Genomic DNA, 20,449 nt, shown 5'->3' with positions numbered 1-20,449 from the left:
CAATACTTCACTGAATAACTTTAAACTATCACAGACCTCTGCGATTCAATTTAGCTTACCCGAGCAGTCCATTGTCATTCCTATAACAATGCGGTAACCATAAGCTAAACTTCTAATTCCCCTATTCCATAGGATTTAACTTAACCCGAGCAGTCCCTCGCTAGTCGAGGCGGTAACTGTTAAGCCAAACATAACTTCCCCGAGCAGACTTTTGCTAAATCTTTAACAAAACGGTAACCGGAAGTTAACCTTGATCTGTACGCATGCTATACTTGTATCCGTCCAGGCCCACTTACAAGTAAACACAGATCAACACTGATATCTTATCAGTACTTATAATCCTCTGTGTACATGCTATCTTATTATCCGTCGAGGCCCTCTTAATAAGAAACACAGAGTTCTGGTAACCTTTACCAGTATACTCATTATCCTTAATGAGCAGAAAATGATTAACCTTAATCATTAACATTTACCATTATCCTTAACAGTAAATATAAAAAACAACTGATTAACCTTAACCAGTACACTTGTCATCCTCAAGGCCCTCTTGACAAGAAAAAACAATAACTGTTATCCTTTAACAGTAAACATAAATTCTTACGTACATACGAGAAAACCTTTAGCGGCACATCAGCATCCTACCAATATTCACACAATCTGCATCAGATTATATAAACACTGGCAAACACTAACGGGAGCTCCGCCACGCTATTACACAGTACTTGACATCATCAACAACAATAGACACTTATTTCTAGAATCAAAGATCCTCTTTTCAATTTTTTAGTTCTTTAAACTTGGAGAAGCATTTTAAAGGGTCTTACCACTCTGGCTCACTGGTGACAACACATACTTTTTCAAAAGCAAAAATTGCTCACCTCAAAGTACAGTGGCCACTGTTGTCTGTGTCGGTCACCAGAGTCGCCTTTCGTGGTTCCTTCTGCCTCAAAACCCAAGTCCCATCTGGGGTGCCAAATGTTGTGGTTTTCAATCTTTCTGAAAAATAACTTCGCAGAGATCTTTGATGCCAGAGATAATTAGACTTTATTTTCGAACGCCGTCCCGTTCCATAGAACGGCGCTCTAACGCTCTCTGGCCCTCTGGCCTTCCAGTGCGCTCCCGAGTATCTTTTGGTTCAGAGTTATATACATACATCTTCTTCCAAAGAAGGTAACACACCCTATAGATAGTTTTGGGTAAAGGTCTTTTACCATGTGACTTCTCAGAATAGAATTTTCTGCAGCAAACAACATTCCATTCAAGGTCTTTCACATACACAGAGGAAATCCAAAGTCACAGACAGAAGAAATAATTGTGTCCAAATATGTAGCAAAATTACTTGTTTTCTGAATAATAAAATCTTCAACATTAACTGTTCAGGAGGGAAATGGCCTGTGGGAAGAAACTGTTCCTGTGCCGAGATGTTCTTGTGGCCAGTGATCTGATTCGCCGTCTTGACGGTAACAGTTCAAACAGGTGGTGTCCAGGGTGAGTGGAGTCTGTGATGATTTTACCTGCTCTCTTCCTCACTCTGGAAGAGTACAGGTCCTGGAGGGATGGCAGGGGGGCACCAATAATCCTCTCCGCAGTCCGGACTGTCCGTTGCAGTCTCCTGATGTCTGATTTGGTAGCTGAACCAAACCAGACAGTGATGGAAGTGCATAAGACAGACTCAATGACGGCTGAGTAGAACTGAATCAGCAGCTCCTGTGGCAAGTTGAACTTCCTCAGCTGGCGAAGGAAGTACAGTCTCTGCTGGGCTTTTTTCACAATGGAGTCAATGTGATTATCCCACTTCAGGTCCTGAGAGATGATAGTGCCCAGGAACCTGAATGACTCCACTGCTTCCACAGTGCTGTTCATGATGGTGAGTGTGGGGAGTGCTGAGCTGTTCCTCCTGAAGTCCACGATCATCTCCACTGTTTTTAGCGTGTTCAGCTCAAGGTTGTTATAACTGCACCAGACAGCCAGCTGTTCAACCTCCAGTCTGTAAGCAGACTCGTCACCGTTTCGGATGAGACCGATGACAGTGGTGCCGTCGGCAAATTTCAGGAGCTTGACAGAGGGGTCTTTAGAAGTGCAGTCATTAGTGTACAGGGAGAAGAGCAGTGGGGAGAGAACGCACCCTTGGGGGGCACCAGTGCTGGTGGTGAGAGTCCTGGATGTGTGTTTCCCCAGTCTCACTCGCTGCTGCCGGTCCGTCAGGAAGCTGGTGATCCACTGACAGATCGAGGATGGTAAGGAGAGTTGAGTCAGTTTGGCTGTGAGAAGACCAGGCATGATGGTATTGAAGGCCGAACTGAAGTCCACAAAGAGGATCCTTGCATAAGTCCCTGGTCTGTCGAGATGTTGCAGGATATAATGCAGTCCCATGTTGACTGCATCATCCACAGACCTGTTTGCTCTGTAAGCAAACTGAAAGGGATCCAGCAGGGGTCCAGTGATGTCCTTCAGGTGGGCCAACACCAGTCTTTCAAACGACTTCATGACCACAGACGTGAGAGCAACAGGTCTGTAGTCATTAAGTCCAGTGATTTTGGGTTTTTTGGGGACAGGAATGATAGTGGAGCGTTTGAAGCAGCAGGGAACTTCACACTGCTCCAATGATCTATTGAAGATCTGCGTGAAGACCGGGGCCAGTTGGTCAGCGCAAGCTTTTAAACAAGCAGATGAGATGCCGTCTGGGCCTGAGGCTTTCCTAGTCTTCTGTTTTTTGAAGACTCGGCTCACGTCCTCCACACAGACCTTAAGCTCAGGTTGGATGGAAGGAGGGGGGAGTAATGGAAGTGCAGGAGGTGATGGTGAATGTGTGAAGTGCAGGTTAGAGCCGGTGTGTGGTGTGAATGAGGGCTTTTCAAACCTGCAATAAAATGAATTTAAATCGTCAGCCAGGTGTTGATTGTCCACAGATCGGGGGGATGGTGACTTGTAGTTGGTGATGTTCCTCAGGCCATTCCAGACTGATGATGGGTCGTTGGATGAAAACTGGTTTTTCAGTTTTTCAGAGTAGCTTCTTTTAGCAACTCTGATCTCCTTTGCCAGTCTGTTTCTGGCCTGGTTATACAAGATTTTATCCCCACTTCTGTAGGCATCCTCTTTGGCATGACGAAGGTGTTTGAGTTTCCCAGTAAACCATGGTTTATCATTAGTAAATGATAAGAATGTCCTGGTGGGAATGCATGTATCCTCGCAGAAACTTGTATATGATGTTACAGTATCTGTGAGCTCATCCAGATCGTTGGTAGCAGCTTCAAAAACAGTCCAATCAGTGCAATCAAAGCAGGCCTGTAGATTCTGCTCTGCTTCATTAGTCCATCTTTTTACAGTCCTTATTACAGGTTTAGCTGATTTCAGTTTCTGCCTGTAGGTTGGTATGAGATGAACCAAACAGTGATCAGAGAGCCCCAAAGCTGCTCGTTAGACAGAGTGATACGCATTTTTTATTGTGGTGTAACAGTGGTCCAGTTAGGGCTGCACGATTAATCGCACGATATTGTTATGCGCATCTAATCAGTAAAGCCGTTTCCTTGATTAGTAGTAAATCACCTTCACCTGCTTTCAGATGGACGATATGATGCAGATATGAGTGTTAAATTAACACTCACGAGTGTTAAAGTTAATGAGATAATTAAGTGATTAATTTAGTGATCATTGAGCATTATTGAAGACACCTGATGTTAACAAGCAGAATCACTGAAGGAGAAAATCTAAAATTGTAAGCCACCGTTATGGCGATCAGTGTTTGCTTTAGTTGGGCTCTTGATCCTTATACTTTAAGTTTAAATTTTGTTTGTCTGCTGTTATTGATTTATTACAGTCAAATGAACAAAGACAAGTGTGATCTGATAGTGTTGGTTGTGATTTGACATAATCATGCTGTGATCTGAAAATTAAAACTCATTCAGATGATCTGGTTTAACTTGATAGCAACAGTTTAGTGGTTCTACAGCATATGATAATTGTATTTTTCTTATAATCCAAAACATTTATTAAAAATTGTTCTGATCAAATCACTTTCAAATGCATTTATTTAGAAACACAGACATCAATAATCAGCCTGTGAATCTCAACCGTGGTGACAATAATAATCCTTGTTGCCACCAATCACAACTCATTAATGGCTCCCATCATGCATTTCGGTATGAATAAATTATGATCTGAATTGTCTGTCATTTACTTCCCCTAATTGAATATTCTGCTCGTCACCATTGTTGAGATGCATTGACTGAATCTTGATATCTGTGTGTGCCTAAAAGAAAGATGTTTTTTTTTTTTTACAACTTTTAAGAAATCCTTTATATTATATCTCAAATTCTGGATATTTATGCAAAATCTCAGTTATGCTGTAACCAACACCATAAATCACAAACATTTAGTTCAAATGATGAATGTCATAATATAACCAACACCATTAGATCATTTTTTTTCTTTGTTCATCTGGCAGGTATAACTCCGATACAACAGCCAAACAAAATCTAAAGTTAATAATATAAGGGTCAAGAGCCCAACTAAAGCAAACACTCATCTCCATAATGGTGACCTGAAATTCCGGTTTTCTCCTTCAGTGATTCTGCTTTAGGTGTCTTCAATAATGCTCAATCATCACTCAATTAATCACTTAAATATCTCATTAACTTTGACACTCTTGAGTGTGGACTCATATACACTCCCAGGTGTGTTAATTTAACACTGAGTTTTTGCTGTGTACAAAGAGCCGTAGTTAACTGACAAGCTGAGCCATATCGCATTAAATATCGTTGGCGATATGGCCTCGATTTGAACACGATTTGGCTCAGCTTGTCAGTTAACTACGGCTCTTTGTAGTAAATGCCGCTCCATCTGAAAGCAGGTGAAGGCGATTTACTACTAATCAAGGAACCGGCTTTACTGATTAGATGCGCATAACAATATCGTGCGATTAATCGTGCAGCCCTAGGTCCAGTATATTACTGTCTCTGGTGGGACATGTAACGTGCTGTCTGTATTTTGGTAGTTCACGGGAAAGATTTGCTTTGTTAAAATCCCCAAGAATGATTAAAAGAGAGTCAGGATACCTTTGTTCTGTTTCAGCTATTTGTTCAGCCAGCTGTTGTAGCGCCGCGCTCACGCACGCGTCTGGAGGGATGTAAACATTCACGAGAATGAAAGAGGAAAACTCCCGAGGCGAGTAGAAAGGTTTACAGTTTATGAAATGTGCCTCTAGATTAGGAGAGCACATCTTCTTCAGTGTTGTTACATCTGAACACCAACTTTCGTTAATGTAGAAACACAATCCACCACCTCTCGTTTTCCCCGTTAGCTCCGCGATGCGATCCGCTCTGAACAGCTGGAAGCCCGGCAGATGTATTGCGTTGTCTGGTATGGCTTCACTCTAGGTTTCAGTGAAGCACAGAGCAGCAGAGTTTAAAAAATCCTTGTTAGTGCGTGTGAGCAGAAGAAGTTCGTCCGTTTTGTTAGGAAGGGATCGGAGGTTCGCAAGATGAATACTGGGGAGTGCAGTGCGGAGGCCGCGCTCGCGGAGTTTAACCAGCGCGCCTGGACGCTTCCCGCGTTTGCGTCTGACCGCGCGTTTGAACAACAACGCTGCCCCACCGACGAGAATGTCCAGCAAGACGTCCGAATAATCAAAAACTGTAGAAAAGTTATCTGGTGTGTGTTTCCTAATGTCCAGTAGTTCGTCTCTGGTGAAACTGATAGGAAAAGAATGACTAAACGCAGAACAAACGAACAAAAACAACACAATACGCTTATTTCACGCAGCCGTTATTTTGGAATCGAAAGCGAGGCTGCGGTGGGAAGAAAACCGGAAGTGTCGCCTTTAAGCATAGGAGAGTCGCGAATGCGATGGCGTATTGTTGTGTTTAATGTAGAAATTTGTTGTTCTAAAAATGTACATACATTTCTTTCTTACTTTAGACTATATACAGTGAAATTCATTTGTACATTTTTTTTTCAGAAAGTAAAAAAAGAAGCAGGAACGAACTATATCTACATATCCTATATTGGATATTAACATCCAATAGTGTAAATCGCGGCAGCAGCTTCAGGTTGGTAGTCCAAGGCATTGTTGTTTATCTGTACTTCCGGGGTTCTTCCCACCGCAGCCTCGCTTTCGAATTTAAAATAACGCCTGCGTGAAATAAGGGGGCTTTCACACTGGCAGTTTAGTTCGGAACGGGGCACGGTTCGCATGAAAAATCGCTAATGTGAACCCTGTCATGGGACCCGGGTGCGCACTGGGGTACCGAACCCGAGACTACCTGGAGGAGGTGGTCTGAGTTCGGTTGCTCCCGAACCGTGCTGCGATTCGCGTGTATGTGAAAACTACACGGACTCGGGTGCGCACTTGTTCAGGAAGTAAAGTATCCTGCGCATGCGTTTTAGTCGACTATGATGTATTTAGTTAAATAAAACACACGTAAGGGATGAAGATTTACCCTGGATACGAGCAAGAGTGAGTCTGCAGTGTATTCGCGCATAGTGCGTGCAATCAGGGCAACAAATTAATGGAAATCCACTGTCTCCTCAAAAGAGTCCATTTGCAAGCAGCGGAAAAACAGCTTATGCGAAACACACACACACACACAGTTAACCTGGGTTGTTTACTCCGCTATGAATAATGGCACCAAATTAATAAAAAACACAATATATTGACCCGCGTCGTGTTTTCTATCATGCGCCGTGCACGTTTGCAATGACGTAAGATGCACGCAAACGCACCAGAGTTCGATAGAATCAAGTTGAGTGTGAAACCAGACCAACGCTGCGGGGGGCGCCGGGAACAAACGCGCTCGGGCTCGGACCGCAGCAAACGAGCCCAGTGGAAAAGCCCCCTAAGCGTATAGCTGGAGAGCTCCACACCGAGGCAGCCATGCGCGGCGCCATCTTAAGTATTTAAGATGTTGGTTAAGATGGATGTTAAGTCTTAAGTTTATGGTTTATATAGTGAAAGTCTTAAGGGAAAGAATACAAGTCTAACCAATAGAACTATACATTAGATCATAGGATATCATATGTTCATTACATAATGGGCAGTATCTGCAAGAATCTCCGTACAACCCTTGTGGCCCAAACGGCTTATACAATACACAATGTGTAGAAAAGAACGAACAGCAAGAATAGAGAGGGGAGGGGTGAGGGACTCACTCCTCCATTAATGAATACCAGGGCCCGTATTCATAAAGATTCTAAGAATCCTCTCAGAAAACTCTTAATTTAGCTTAAAATCTTTTACGTAGGAGTCTTAGCTTAAGAGCAATTCGGGACCGATCTGAGAGCAACTCTGAGTAAGGAAAAGACAAAAACTTTTATCTTAGTGAGGAGGCGGGGCTGACCCCGTTGCTATGTATGACACAATCTTTTGAAGACTGTGATTGGTTGGTTGTCCAAGAAGGAAAAAAAGAGTGATTTTAAGTATAGGGTCTATTGTAAGCCTTCACTTTGAAATTACATGCGTAATTTTTCCTATTTGACCATTCTCATACACACACACACACACACACACACACACACACACACACACACACACACACACACACACACACACACACACACACACACACACACACACACACACACACACACACACACACACACACACACACACACACTGACTGTGTATGAAGACGAGAGTTCAAGAGATTTCCACGACGCATGCGCGAGAACTGAACAAGAAGTATTAGAAGAAGAACGTTCTCTTCTCAGTTCTCGCGCATGCGTCGTGGAAATCTCTTGAACTCTCGTCTCAGGCCCACAAGGAAGAAAAGGAATAGTCGAATAAAGTCGTTATTTTTGTTTTTTTCCCCGCACAAAAAGTATTCTCGTCGCTTGATAAACTTATAGTTGAGCCACTGTAGTCACATGGAATATTTAAACATTTTCTTCAATGACTTTCTGGGCCGTCAAGTTTCATTCCCTTAGGCAGCCTATGTAGCAGTGATCCACCTCTCAGATTTAATCAAAAATATCTTCATTTGTGTTCCGAAGATGAACGAAGGTCTTACGGGGTTGGTACAGCATGGGGGTGAGTAATTAATGACTTAATTTTCATTTATGGGTGAACTAACCCTTTAAAGGAAAATCAGGCCGGGTGTCACAGCACAGAAGCAGACGTGGGAGCTTATAGCGGTTAATAATAAATTATTTACGGTTCATTCCCCTTGCTTGTGCGGAAGCCTGCTATATTCATAAATGCATTTTTTTGAGCCTGCAATGTGGGAATGTCCAGTCGAAACTAAATGAACTGCGACACAATAAGAGGTTCTGAAAGTGCTGTAATTGTTTGTGATCACTCTGCTTACAGAAGTTTGTGACGGACCCAAATCATCACTGCTGCATTGATGCATTTTCCCTGCTGCCAAATATCTTAATGTACAGTAGTGATTTAATTTCTGGCACTATGCCATTCCTGCGCTGTGTCGGAGATGTTATTGTGTCTCTAATAAAATCGGTCACAAACATGATCCCTGCACGATCTAATCTATAGTGTCTTATTAACTCACTGTCATCTATTGTCTGCAATGCATTTCTTCTCCCTCTTCGTCTTTCTGTCATTTTCTCCTCTGCTAAAAAAACTCTTAAGCCTCTTAAAAGTCCTCGTCCGTGCTCCTAACAATTTTGACCTTAAGACCTCTTTTAAGGGTTAAGATGCTTTCTGAATTACTTTTTTCTTTACTAGGATTTTTTCTTTAATTTTAAGAGTAAACGGCCACATTTCTAAGAATTTTCTTAGAATTGTGTCACTAGGAGCTACTCTTTGCATTAAGATTCTTTATGAATACGGGCCCTGATGTTTAACTTACACAAAGAGTATAGAAGTAACAAGAGGCGAAACTCCGTTGCAGTTTTGGTAACAATCGCTAGATGGCGCAGCTGTCGCGCTGACGCCATTTTGGACTGAACCAACGGTTTTACCGTTAGCACAACTGTACAGCATTATGTCTGGAAATAATTGGAAACAAAGAAAACAGTGTTCTGCTATCAACTGCAACAACTAGCAGTGTACAACCAATCAACCAGCATTTCATAGATTCCCCAAAGATCCAGAGAGGTAAAGTAGAAAAGGTTTTTATTAACTTTAAAGTGAGCAGCGTAACTTACGTACGTCTCCATACGTAAATAGAGGCATGGATGTGTGCAACAGTGAGTGCAGGGAAGTTGTGTGTGACAAGGAAAAGTGCAAAACCACTTGTATACATCATGTATAATACATGGTGAAACTATTCAATAGAGTCAGAATCCATCATATATTACGGACCCAAAATCGACAACTCTCACAGCCCAAAACAGAAGCGCAAACAGAATTTGTTTTTAAAGCTAAGTCATCTGTAAATCAGTACATAAACTCTCTCTTTCTGTATCAAATGTAACATTTGTTGTACAAAGTTTTTATCAGTCAAGATTAATTAAATTATAATAAAACTAAAGACTAAAACATATAGAACAGCTAATATACTTACCATTGCCATTCTATTTGTAGTAAATGTGTGCACTTTACTTGCACAATGTTTGATTTGTTGTGTGTAATGCAGCCAGAAATGATGTGATCTACTTACCATCACCAATTTTATTACTGTTCATTTTGTGATGATCTTCTATTACTATTAAATATTCTCTCTTGACTAATGTGTTGTGCCTTTCACCTATCACTGTTCATTGTTTTGGCTTTTTCAATGAATTTGTCAATCATTTCATGAGGAACATGGGCTGTTGTTACTGGTGTTGTAAAATTGTGCTGTATGAAAACGGGAGTTATCCCTAAAAATTATTGGGGTAAATAAATAGCATATTTGACAGCTTCATGCTCTATGACGGAATTGTTTAATAAACCGATCCATAAGCATAAGCATAAGCATATTTTGTTGTACATTATTCAACACGCCGTTTTAGTTTAGACTATAGAGATATTAAAAACTAGAAACTACTATTTAGTTCCCTTAACCGCTTTTGAATTGGAACCGGTATCGTTCAATTCTATGACAGCTGTGTTGCGTTCAGTCCAAGATGGCGGAGCTGCAGCTCTGCGCATGGGCGCGTTTGTTGCAATGGAACGTTCTATTGAGTTTCGCCTCTTGTTACTTCTATACTCTTTGACTTACATACATAGAAAAGAATGTACCAGCGTGGCTATTGTGCTGGACCATAAAATCTCTATTGTATATAAATTTTATGCTGAGGGAGAACTATATTTCTAACAGTGGCTATACGCTGATTTCACGCAGCCGTTATTTTGTAATTGAAAGCGAGGCTCCGGTGGAAAGTCAACCGGAAGTGCCGCCTTTAATCACAGGAGAGTCGCGAATGCGTTGGCGTATTGTTGTGTTTAATGTAGAAATTAGTTATTCTAAAACTGTACATACATTTCCTTCATACTTTAGACTATATAACTTACACTGAAATTAATTTATAAATAAAATAATTTTTTTATATATAATTCAGAAAGTAAAAAATGAGGCAGGAACAAACTATATACATCTAATAGTGTAAATCGCAGCAGCAGCTTCAGGTTGGTGGTAGTCCAAGGCTGCGTTCCAGTCCACTTTTAGACACGCACTTGTGAACTTCCCTAAGCACTTCCCCTCGGGGAATCCCTGCCGCCATTTTGAAGTGCGTTCCACTTCGCGAAGTGGACGAGGGAAGTTTGTATGGACAGACACTCGTTCCCTCGATTTAGACCGAGGGAGCGAGTCTACTTCGTACACTTCAGGCACCTATATTTCCCACAATGCAGTACGATTGTGACATTACCACAGATCTCGTCTAATCACAACCACAACAAACAACTCTATGATATATATATATATATATATATATATAAAAAATATATATTTAAAACAACCCAAACACACCTATCTTACTTATCACACCTAACGCTGCATTAAACAAATTCTTAGAGGGAAAACATGTTTAAATAATAAATCAACTCCATAGCTGATTCCAAGTGATCAAGGGCTTAGGACGTTCCAATTCAGCCCATTGCAGTTTCCGCCAGCAATGGGTACTTGTGCAACGTAAGCAATGACGTACATTCGAGTGAACGAGACAGAGGGAAGTTAGCGAGTGAAGGGCATGTCAATTTTGGACTGGAACGCAGCCCAAGGCATTGTTGTCTATCTGTACTTCTGGGATTCTTCCCACCAGAGCCTCGCTTTCGATTTCAAAATGGTGGCTGCGTGAAATCAGCGTATATGTAATAGATGGTCAAAACAGCGATGCAATTCGAATCAATAAGAGTTGATGATGTTGTTTCAGATGAATTATCTTCAACTTACATATTTGGTCATTTAACCCCCATAATATAATCGGTGAACATAAGTTTACAAGTGGCTAGCCAAGAAATTAAGAGCCACAAACCTGTATATTAAGCTCTTTTTTATTTAAGATACACTTGGGTACATTAAAACAAAACCCATATTTCCAATGCAAGTTTGATGCAAGATGAAAAATGTATGCTGAAAAAAGTCAGAAAAGACGCATACCTTGATCGAACAGGATCAGTTTATTTTATGTTTAAGATAAAACAATCATAAAATCTTACAGCATTAGCTGTAACATGGAGTCTGCAAACCTAATGTATGACTACTGGCTTTTAGGTGATAGTTCACCCAAAAATAAAAATTCTGTCATAATTTATTAATGTATTTATGTGTTTTTTGTCTTGTAGATTTTTCTTACGTACATGGAACCTAATTACCTGGGGCGTCTCCAATCGACACCCAAGCGTCTACAGTCGACACTTAAAGGTGCTATATGTAGCTTTTCTTCTAAAATGAATCCTTTTTTTTTTGCCTGTGTGTTAAAGGGTTTTAATCACACATTACAATGATCCACTTGTCGGGTTTTGCTATTACCTCTGAAGGCCAGTATTCCTATTTCTATGTGAAGTCTCTGGGTCGGATTTACCGTGAAATCCATCGGATGTGACGTGCATGCGCGCTCCTGAGCCTCTCTCCTTATACAGTCTATGCGACGGCACTGCAGCTAACGACATGGAGTCTGATAACACCAAAAAACGACCTGCCTCCAGCACAACACAGACTCCAACACAAATTCCACATAAATATAAAAAACTAAAAAAAAGTTTTATCTGCTGAAGCTCGTCAGGCCAAACGGGAATCGGATCAACTTCGGACGAAAACACGGATCAACATCGGCAGAGCGTTTGAATTATGGAGAGACCTCCGCTATTTTTATTGTGATAAATTACAAGTTTTTAGATATGCTGAAATAAATAATGGTAAACTGTAATGAAATAGCAAGGTAAACTACAACATACATGATACATGAAATGAATACAAAAGACTGTTCCAGGATAACAAAAAGTCGGTGCTTTAGGATGTAACTTTTATTTTATAGATCTACTGTCTAACGTCACTCATCCCACTACTATCATATTGTTTATAATACACATTTCCAGACACGTTCAGTACAGTAATGTTACTTCCTACGATCTTACTGTTACACTGAAATTGTTCAGTCTACTTCACTAACCGTTTTTGTTATCATATTATACATTCACCTATGTTGACATTGCTGATTGTGAAAGATACACGAATAGTTAGTGAAATGCCTTATGCTAGATAACACCACATGTCAGCTAAATGCAGTCAATGTAACGTTATCATGGTACGAGCATGGAGCATTAGTTCAACGTCAAGCTGATAAAAGTAGCCTATTATTGTAAGTTGGGAGTTTACATGAGTTTCCAGCATGTTGTGTGCATCTCCAGCATCTCTGGTGTGGTGAAAGTCTCAGTGTGGCCGGTGTTGTGCCGAATTTCGACCCCCTGTCAAATTATTACCCCCCTCGTTGAAGTCAGTACCTGATTGCCTAATCCTAACCCCACCCCTAATCCTAACCCCTCCCCCACAACTAATCCTAAACCTACCAATGCTAGGGGGGTAATAATTTGGCGGGGGTCGAAATTCGGCACAACACCGTTACCATGAGTGCTCGCTCTTGAGTTCGAGCACGAGTGCTCTTGTAAAAATTGGTTGCAATCTGAAACATCACCGCTAGAGGCCGCTAAAAACTACACATAGCCCCTTTAATAAATACATTTACCTGGGGCGTCTTCAGTCAACACCCATGCGTCTACAGTCGACACTTAATAATCTTTATACTCTAGCTCTGCGTCTACAGTCGACAACGGGCTTCGAGTTCGACGACGTCTCGTCCCTTTAATCTTCATATGCTAGCACTGCGTCTACAGTCGACAACTGCCTTCGAGTTCCCTAACCCTAACTTGCTGCGCTGCAATAATAACCGACAGACACCTTGGGTCACCTTCACCAAGGGATTTTTGCTTCTGTACAGGTGCACTGCCTCCATTACCAGCACTATCAGATCCTTGCTGCTGATGGTAAGAAACAAGGAAAATTGTTCCACCTGGTCACCACAGCAATTTTAAATTTGCAACAGGGCAAATTCAGTAGCATCTGTTCTTCTTTGAAAACTTTGTTAGCTTCAGTGCTCCTGTGAAAGAATGTCACTATGCGCCTAACTCACCGTAGCAACCGAGAGATGGCCGGAAGTTTCAGCGCAGCTTGCGATGGCAGCTTCATTGTGTGAGCAAAGCAGTCAATATGGAGCATCTCCATCATCTCCACGGCACGTATCATAGCGTTGTTGGTCACAACGATCCGGTCTTTCTTAGTAAGCCCCCACTCTTCCAACGCATCTGAAACCAATGCACTATATTTCCCCTGTGTGACTAGTCTACATAGCTCTGGTCTGCAACACATTTGAAATGAGAACCCAGTCGTCTAAATAGTGGCAGGTAATTGTCACATAGGTGTCTTGATGTCTTGACGTCCAACCATCACAAGTGAGGGTGATGCGTTTTCAACTACGCTGTATGGCCTTATATCTTTGCAAATAAAAAATGCAATCGATTTAGTGATCTTTTGTGCACGGGGTGAATTGTGAGGAATTTTGCTTGTGAATGCATTTGAAATCTTCGGTTTTGTGCTCGGCTGTTGGGGTATTGGATCCTGCACGTCTGGTTGATGTCTCATCAAATGGTTCCGCAGATTTGTAGTATTATTACATCATTTCACCTCAGCATTACAAATCACGCATACAGGTTTGTTCTTGTCCACACTATCGTTGTCGTCTTGCTTGCGAAATCTAAAATGCTTCCATACTTCTGACTTTTTATGTGAAAGTGGCATTAAAGTCGACAACGCACCTGAAGCCGCCATTTTAAGCACTGAATGAATGACAGGCTCGCCTCTCGTTCCGTTGTTAACATCATGCAATTTTGAATAGACCACATTTTATAAAACGATTAATCGAAAAATCTATTTTTTTGCCCAGCCTTATTAGCCGTATACAGCATTGTAGAAAACTCATTCAGAAAGTAAATTTGGAAACTTAACAAAATATAAAGTGCCATACTGGGTAAGTGTACCTATTAAGCCCACCAAAATCTAAGTCTAGGTTTTTTTCATAGATATTGACATAGTTTATAAGAAAAATCATTTGTTAAAGTGCAAGATTTATCTCTGATTTGAAAATGTATTAATTAATTGATTTACATTTTTTTTAAATTATAAAATGAAGATAATTTAGGAATAAAGTCAGAAGTCTGGGGCTTAATTGGTACTTTGGCACCATTTAAGCCTGCATGTGTTCCACATAAGCCCGCATCATCATTGATTCTCAATATATATATATTTTTTGATTTTAAAGAAGTAAAACCTCAATATATTTATTCAGTGACAGGGAAGTATTAAAAAAAAATCCTTTTGCTAATGTTTGATAAAAAAAAAATTCCTTTTGCTAATGTTTGATTAGAGCCCTGGGTGGGATGGGTAGTTGTTAGTGGCCGGTGGTCTGGAACATTAAGTCGTCTTGACTGGAGTTGTAGCAGGAGTCAAGCTGGAAGTTTGACCGGGTGTATCTCGGGAGCCAAGCCGAGTCGGGGCTCCATACTCTGGGCTTAGGGGGGGCTCCTAGTTGGCCCTCCAGAATGGGAGTCTGGAGCCTTAAGTCAGCTTGGCTTCCGAGTTATGCCTGGTCAAAGTTCCACAGGAAGTGACCATATCTCAGGAAAAAAGACAAGTTAGGGCTCAATACTCCCGGCATAGGGGGCCCACTGGGTGACCCCTCCATGCCCGAAGTCCGGAGCCCCAACTCAACTTGGGTCCTGAGTTTTGCCCGGTCAAAGCTGGACAGGAAGTGGCGGTAGCTCGGAGCCGGACGGACTGTAGGGAACTCTGGGACCTCTCCATGCCCGGAATCTCAAGCCTTAACTCTGCTTGGCTCCCGAATTATGCCCGGTTATACATAAAGGACTTTAGGACAAAATAGGCTCTATCTCAATGAATGTTTGTAATTTGTAGGCTTATCTACATATAGTTGCAAATTAAGGTAGGGAGTAAGGTAAGGTAAAAGCACACAAAGAAATTTTATCATTAGACACTTTCAGAAAATGTTTCAAAGTTTGCAATTGGAGGGATTCCTCATTGAAATGCATAAGGTGGGCTTAAATGGTTCCACAATGAGTAATGGTGAAAAAAGACAATGTTAAAGTTAATGGAAATGTATCTCTGCCCTCAGTCATTCTCCATTCAGCTCACGTACTGTTATGGCCCCGCTCAAAGGCCACAACAAAAAGAGGAAACCACGCTTAAAGGAGTACCAAGAAAGGATGTTTATTAACAAAAGTAATTTAGTTTAACGAATGTGGCTTGCAAAACATAATGCCAGGTTAATTTAAACAAACAAAACACAGCAAAACAAAAAGGAACGCCGTGCTGGGGACCAGCAAAAGAACAAGCAGTCCAGCACGCAACAATCAGGAAGGGGCGGGTTTTATCCAATCTAGAGACAGTGGCCAGCTGCCTCTGATCTGCCTGATGGTCTCAGCTCCACTCCACCAGGAAGTTTACCCTGCAACAAAACACAGACAGAGACACACACACAAATACCCTGGCAGAAGCCCCTGGGCCGTTACACGTACCTATATTCACAGATGGTTTGAAGGTGGAAGATAGTGTAACGGCAGCAATGGTGACTGGACATCAACGCTGTGGAATCCGTATTCCAAAACAGTGCTCAATTTTCTCTGCTGAAGCACGTGCTTTACTTTTAGCTTGGGAACATATTGAAAATACACAACAAAAGGATTCTATCATTTTTACAGACTCGAAAATTTGCCTTCAAGCAATGGACACTTTAAAAATTTATCATCCTTTAGTGGACTGCATCTTAACCAAAGTGGATCATCTACTAAATCAGTTCTTCAGTATTATCTTTTGCTGGGTTTCAGGCCATGTTTGCCTTTCAGGAAATGAACGAGCTGATGCAGCTGTTGTAGAAGATTTTGTTATTTAGAAAACAAGTAATTTTGCTATATATTTGGACACAATTATTTCTTCTGTCTGTGACTTTGGATTTCCTCTGTGTATGTGAAAGACCTTGAATGGAATGTTGTTTGCTGCAGAAAATTCTATTCTGAGAAGTCACATGGTAAAATACCTTTACCCAAAACTATCTATAGGGTGTGTTACCTTCTTTGGAAGAAGATGTATGTATATAACTCTGTACACGAAAATACTCGGGAGCGCGCTGGAAGGCCAGGGCCAGTGGTAGAAGATTTTATTATTTAGAAAACAAGTAATTTTGCTATATATTTGGACACAATTATTTCTTCTGTCTGTGACTGGATTTCCTCTGTGTATGTGAAAGACCTTGAATGGAATGTTGTTTGCTGCAGAAAATTCTATTCTGAGAAGTCACATGGTAAAAGACCTTTACCCAAAACTATCTATAGGGTGTGTTACCTTCTTTGGAAGAAGATGTATGTATATAACTCTGTACACGAAAATACTCGGGAGCGCTAGAAGGCCAGGGCCAGTGGGCCGCAGGGCCAGAGCGTTAGAGCGTCGTTCTATGGAACGGAACGGCGTTCGAAAATAAATTCTAATTATTTCTGGCATCAAAGATCTCTGCGAAGTTATTTTTCAGAAAGATTGAAAACCACTTCACTGTTAAGGAAGCTCTTAATCATGAAGTTAATGAATATCAAATCCCTCCCTCAGATATCAGACCGAATCCGATTATTAATAATTAATTAATCGTTACGACAGTAACACGAGGAAACTCACTCCAAGATGTTTCATAAAAGGGGGAGAGCAGGGCACAACGTAATGCGGAGAGAGTTGTAACACTTGTTCCCTTTCAGTCGATAACGTAGGACGTAGTCGACGGTCGACTGAATGGGGATCGCGCTAGAGAGCCTATCATCTTCGATTACTATTGAACGAGCCAATGGAATTTGGCGTGCGTGATTTGCATCACACACTCTGCCCCCGCGGCGCGGGTATAAATACGGAAGTGGATGCACGCACTAGTTGCCTTTCGCTTCGGAGCCGTTCGTCTTTGATGTCTCTGAAGAGTGCTGTTGTTTTCAACGAGCGAGTGTGTCGGTGTTCTTGCGGGAAGACCTCTCCAGTGTTGGTGTTCTACAGCGTGGTGCAGCGGTGATCGCGAGCTTCTCAGCTCTCAACTGCTGTTTTAACAGCATCAAATTTCTATTGTTTGTTTGTTTGTTGACGGTTGGTTAGAGGGCGAGAAGTGAGTGCTTCACTGTTAGTTGAAAGACTATTCAGTGTTTGCCGCGGTCATTCCCTGTGTGCTCCGGCACTGGTGACGGTCCCATTTCCTAAAAGAGCAACACGGGTGTGAGTGCGTCTTTTTCAAGATGCCATTCCATCCGTGCGTTTCTGGGTGCGGTCTGGCGCTATCCCCCTCTGACGGTCACGAAAGCTGTGTCGCATGTTTGGGCTTACAGCATGCCGAGGCAGCTTTCGTGGATGAGTCATGTTCTCACTGCGGGAACATGGCCATCTCGGTGTTGAGATCTAGACTCGCCTTCGTCAAAAGCGTTGGTGTAGTCCCCGCCTCTGGGCCCCGCCCTCGTTCTTCCTCTGGGTTACCTTCCCAGAGAAAGACTGGGGTGCCGTCCAAGCTGGGTGATCTGAGGATCACAGTGAGGGGTAATCTGCCCGGCCAGGCCCCGTGGATCCCTCACTCCTCTTTCGCACCGCAACCGGTGGAGCTCCCCATTGATCCCGCTGGTCCCTCTGTAATGGACAGGCCAGCCGTGTCATTTGGGGCCCCTCCAGGGGATACTATGTCAATCGCAGCATCGGAGGGGGAGCTGAATTCTGGAGATGACGACTCGGCTGCACTGCCTCCCTCCGGGAGGCCAGTGTTGCCCGAGCCAGATCCAGAAATGTCAGCTATGCTTTAAAAGGCCGCCGAGGCGGTAGGGCTCGTGTGGAACCCTCCACCGTGTCCCGATCTGTCTCGGTTGGATGATTGGTATATCGGGGCGGGCCGTACTGGTTCTCAGTCCGCCGCCCTGGTTCCTTTCTTTCCTGAAGTGCATGAGGAGCTTACGAGGGCATGGATGGCACCTTTCTCTGCCAGAAACCGCCTGAGTAGCTCCTCCCCCCTCACTACCCTTGATGGGGGAGCGGTGAAGGGTTACGAGGCTATCCCTCCAGTGGAGCGGGCTGTTGCGATGCAGTTATGCCCAGCAGCCGCCGCTTCCTGGAGAGGTGATCCTCGTCACCCCTCTAAAGCCTGTAAGAGTCTAGTCCGCTCTTACGGGCAAGGCTTACAAAGCTTGTGGGCAAGCCGCTTCCTCTCTGCATGCCATGGCGTTGCTCCAGGTCCACCAGGCCCAGGCACTCATGAACATGCACGAGGGTAGTCCGGACCGTGAGCTCATGGGTGAGCTTCGCACTGCAACTGACCTCGCCCTCCGGGCGACGAAGGTGGCAGCTCGCGCGGTCGGTTCGGCGATGTCCACACTTGTGGTCCAGGAGCGCCATCTCTGGCTCAACCTGGCTGACATGAGAGAAGCGGACAAGGTTCGGTCCCTGGACTCTCCCATTTCCCAGGTTGGGTTATTCGGCGACGCTGTGGAGAACTTCGCCCAACAGTTCTCTACAGCCCAGAAACAGACGGAGGCTATCCGGCACATCCTGCCTCGGAGGGAAGCTGCTGCCTTCACCCGCCCACCGAGGTCAGATCCTCCGCCTGTTCGTCGCCGAGGGCGTCCGCCCGCAGCCGCCTCAGCTCCCGCCGGACCATCGCAGCAGCCTTCACCCAGGTTCCGGCGTGGAGCCGGCCGCGGACGGGGCGTCCAGCCTGCTCCAGGCGCTGCCAAGCCAGGTGGTAAGCATCAGCGCAAAAGAAAACGCTGAACCTGGACGGGCTCCCAGGGATGGAGGAGTTGCTTGTGGAGTGGTCACCGATCCACTCCCTCTGGCTGGTAGGAGGGCCGGCTAGAGTTTTTTGTTATGTGTGTGTTTGTTCCGCCGCTGGCCCCTATAAAAACGGGGTCAGCGGTACCCACATATTCAGAAAAAGAGCAAATTTTCTATTCCTGGGTCCCAAGTGAACCAGTCTGGCGGGTGTGACCCTGTAATAGCCTTACATCCCCCAGCTTCCCTTGGTCGCCAGCAGGCAGCTTGGGGCGTTCGAGGACCCGGTCATCCGCCTTCTCACATCCCCCTGCCACTAGTGGAGACAGGTAAGTGTTGCACTGCACACTAACACCACTATCTCTACTTTGCTGCCCCACCTCAGGCTCGGCTACCCCGCTCAAGTCAGTGATAATCATCACATTAGGTGTTGAGCAGACGTGCTCCTGAAAATTCAGTGATATTCATCACACCGAGTGTTGAGCAGTGCTCCTGACTTGTGCATGCTTATCTTATCCTGCTGGCGAAGGATTTGATATAGCCGCTCCTCCAGCCGGTACGAAGGCCAAGTGTAAACTCGTTCTTCGTGCTACTAGGTGGTGGGTCGTGACCATCTTGGCCCAGGATTGGTCTGCAGCTCCGACCTGAAAGACATGTGCTTCAGATCTCTACCTTCCGCACCGCAGGCCATCCTGTGTGTTGCGTGTAAGGGTGGAGTATCAGTACAGTGTCCTTCCCCTCGAGTGCTCCAGAGCCCGTTGGGTCTTCAGGTCAACTGGAAGAGAGTCGCCCACGGGCTGAGTATCTCTTTTTCAGTTTTGGAGATGGACTCGGTCTACCACGTCTCTCCAATGAGAATGTGTTCAGCTGGTGTTGAAGTGAGAAAGGGTCCCACTGAAAGAATGTTCAGAGGCTCCTGGGGTATATGGTAGTTGCAGCCTTTGGCTTCCTCCATATGTGACCGCTTCAGCGCTAGCTTCATGATCGAGTCCCGAGGTGACCGTGGCAGAGCAGCTCACCCTGTGTGACTATAGTTCATCCCGGTCTGCTGCCAAACCCTCTTCAACAGAGGGGCCATGTACAAAGGGCGTGTTTTAACGGGGGCCTGGGCGACCCTCGACTACACGGGCATTCGTGCCTCGAGTTGCTAGACATTTCGACCGTTGCGAAACAAGCTTCCCTTGCATGTCACAACTCACCCGTCACCTCCTCCTTGGAGTCAGAAGCTT

The 20,449-nt window shown here is 43.7% G+C and overlaps 2 protein-coding genes across 2 annotated transcripts in view; one reads left to right on the top strand and one right to left on the bottom strand.

Moving 5' to 3' along the window:
- Positions 1-20,449, bottom strand: part of LOC143735448 (SLAM family member 5-like) — a 173,356-nt gene that overhangs the window by 76,483 nt on the left and 76,424 nt on the right. The window lies entirely within an intron of this gene.
- The window catches only part of LOC143735454 (uncharacterized), a 37,213-nt gene that overhangs the window by 8,156 nt on the left and 8,608 nt on the right, over positions 1-20,449 (top strand). The window contains exon 2 of the mRNA XM_077225630.1: positions 11,663-11,741. Within this exon, the coding sequence (XP_077081745.1) occupies positions 11,678-11,741 (64 nt within the window). The 5' untranslated portion in view covers positions 11,663-11,677. The remainder of the gene's footprint in view (positions 1-11,662; positions 11,742-20,449) is intronic.

The sequence above is a fragment of the Siphateles boraxobius genome, unplaced genomic scaffold (genome assembly GCF_051911475.1).
Source record: "Siphateles boraxobius isolate OS27281-9 unplaced genomic scaffold, OSU_SipBor_1 13, whole genome shotgun sequence".
In the NCBI taxonomy this organism is placed as follows: Eukaryota; Metazoa; Chordata; class Actinopteri; order Cypriniformes; family Leuciscidae; genus Siphateles; species Siphateles boraxobius.
This window is presented reverse-complemented; position numbering and strand designations above follow the sequence as displayed.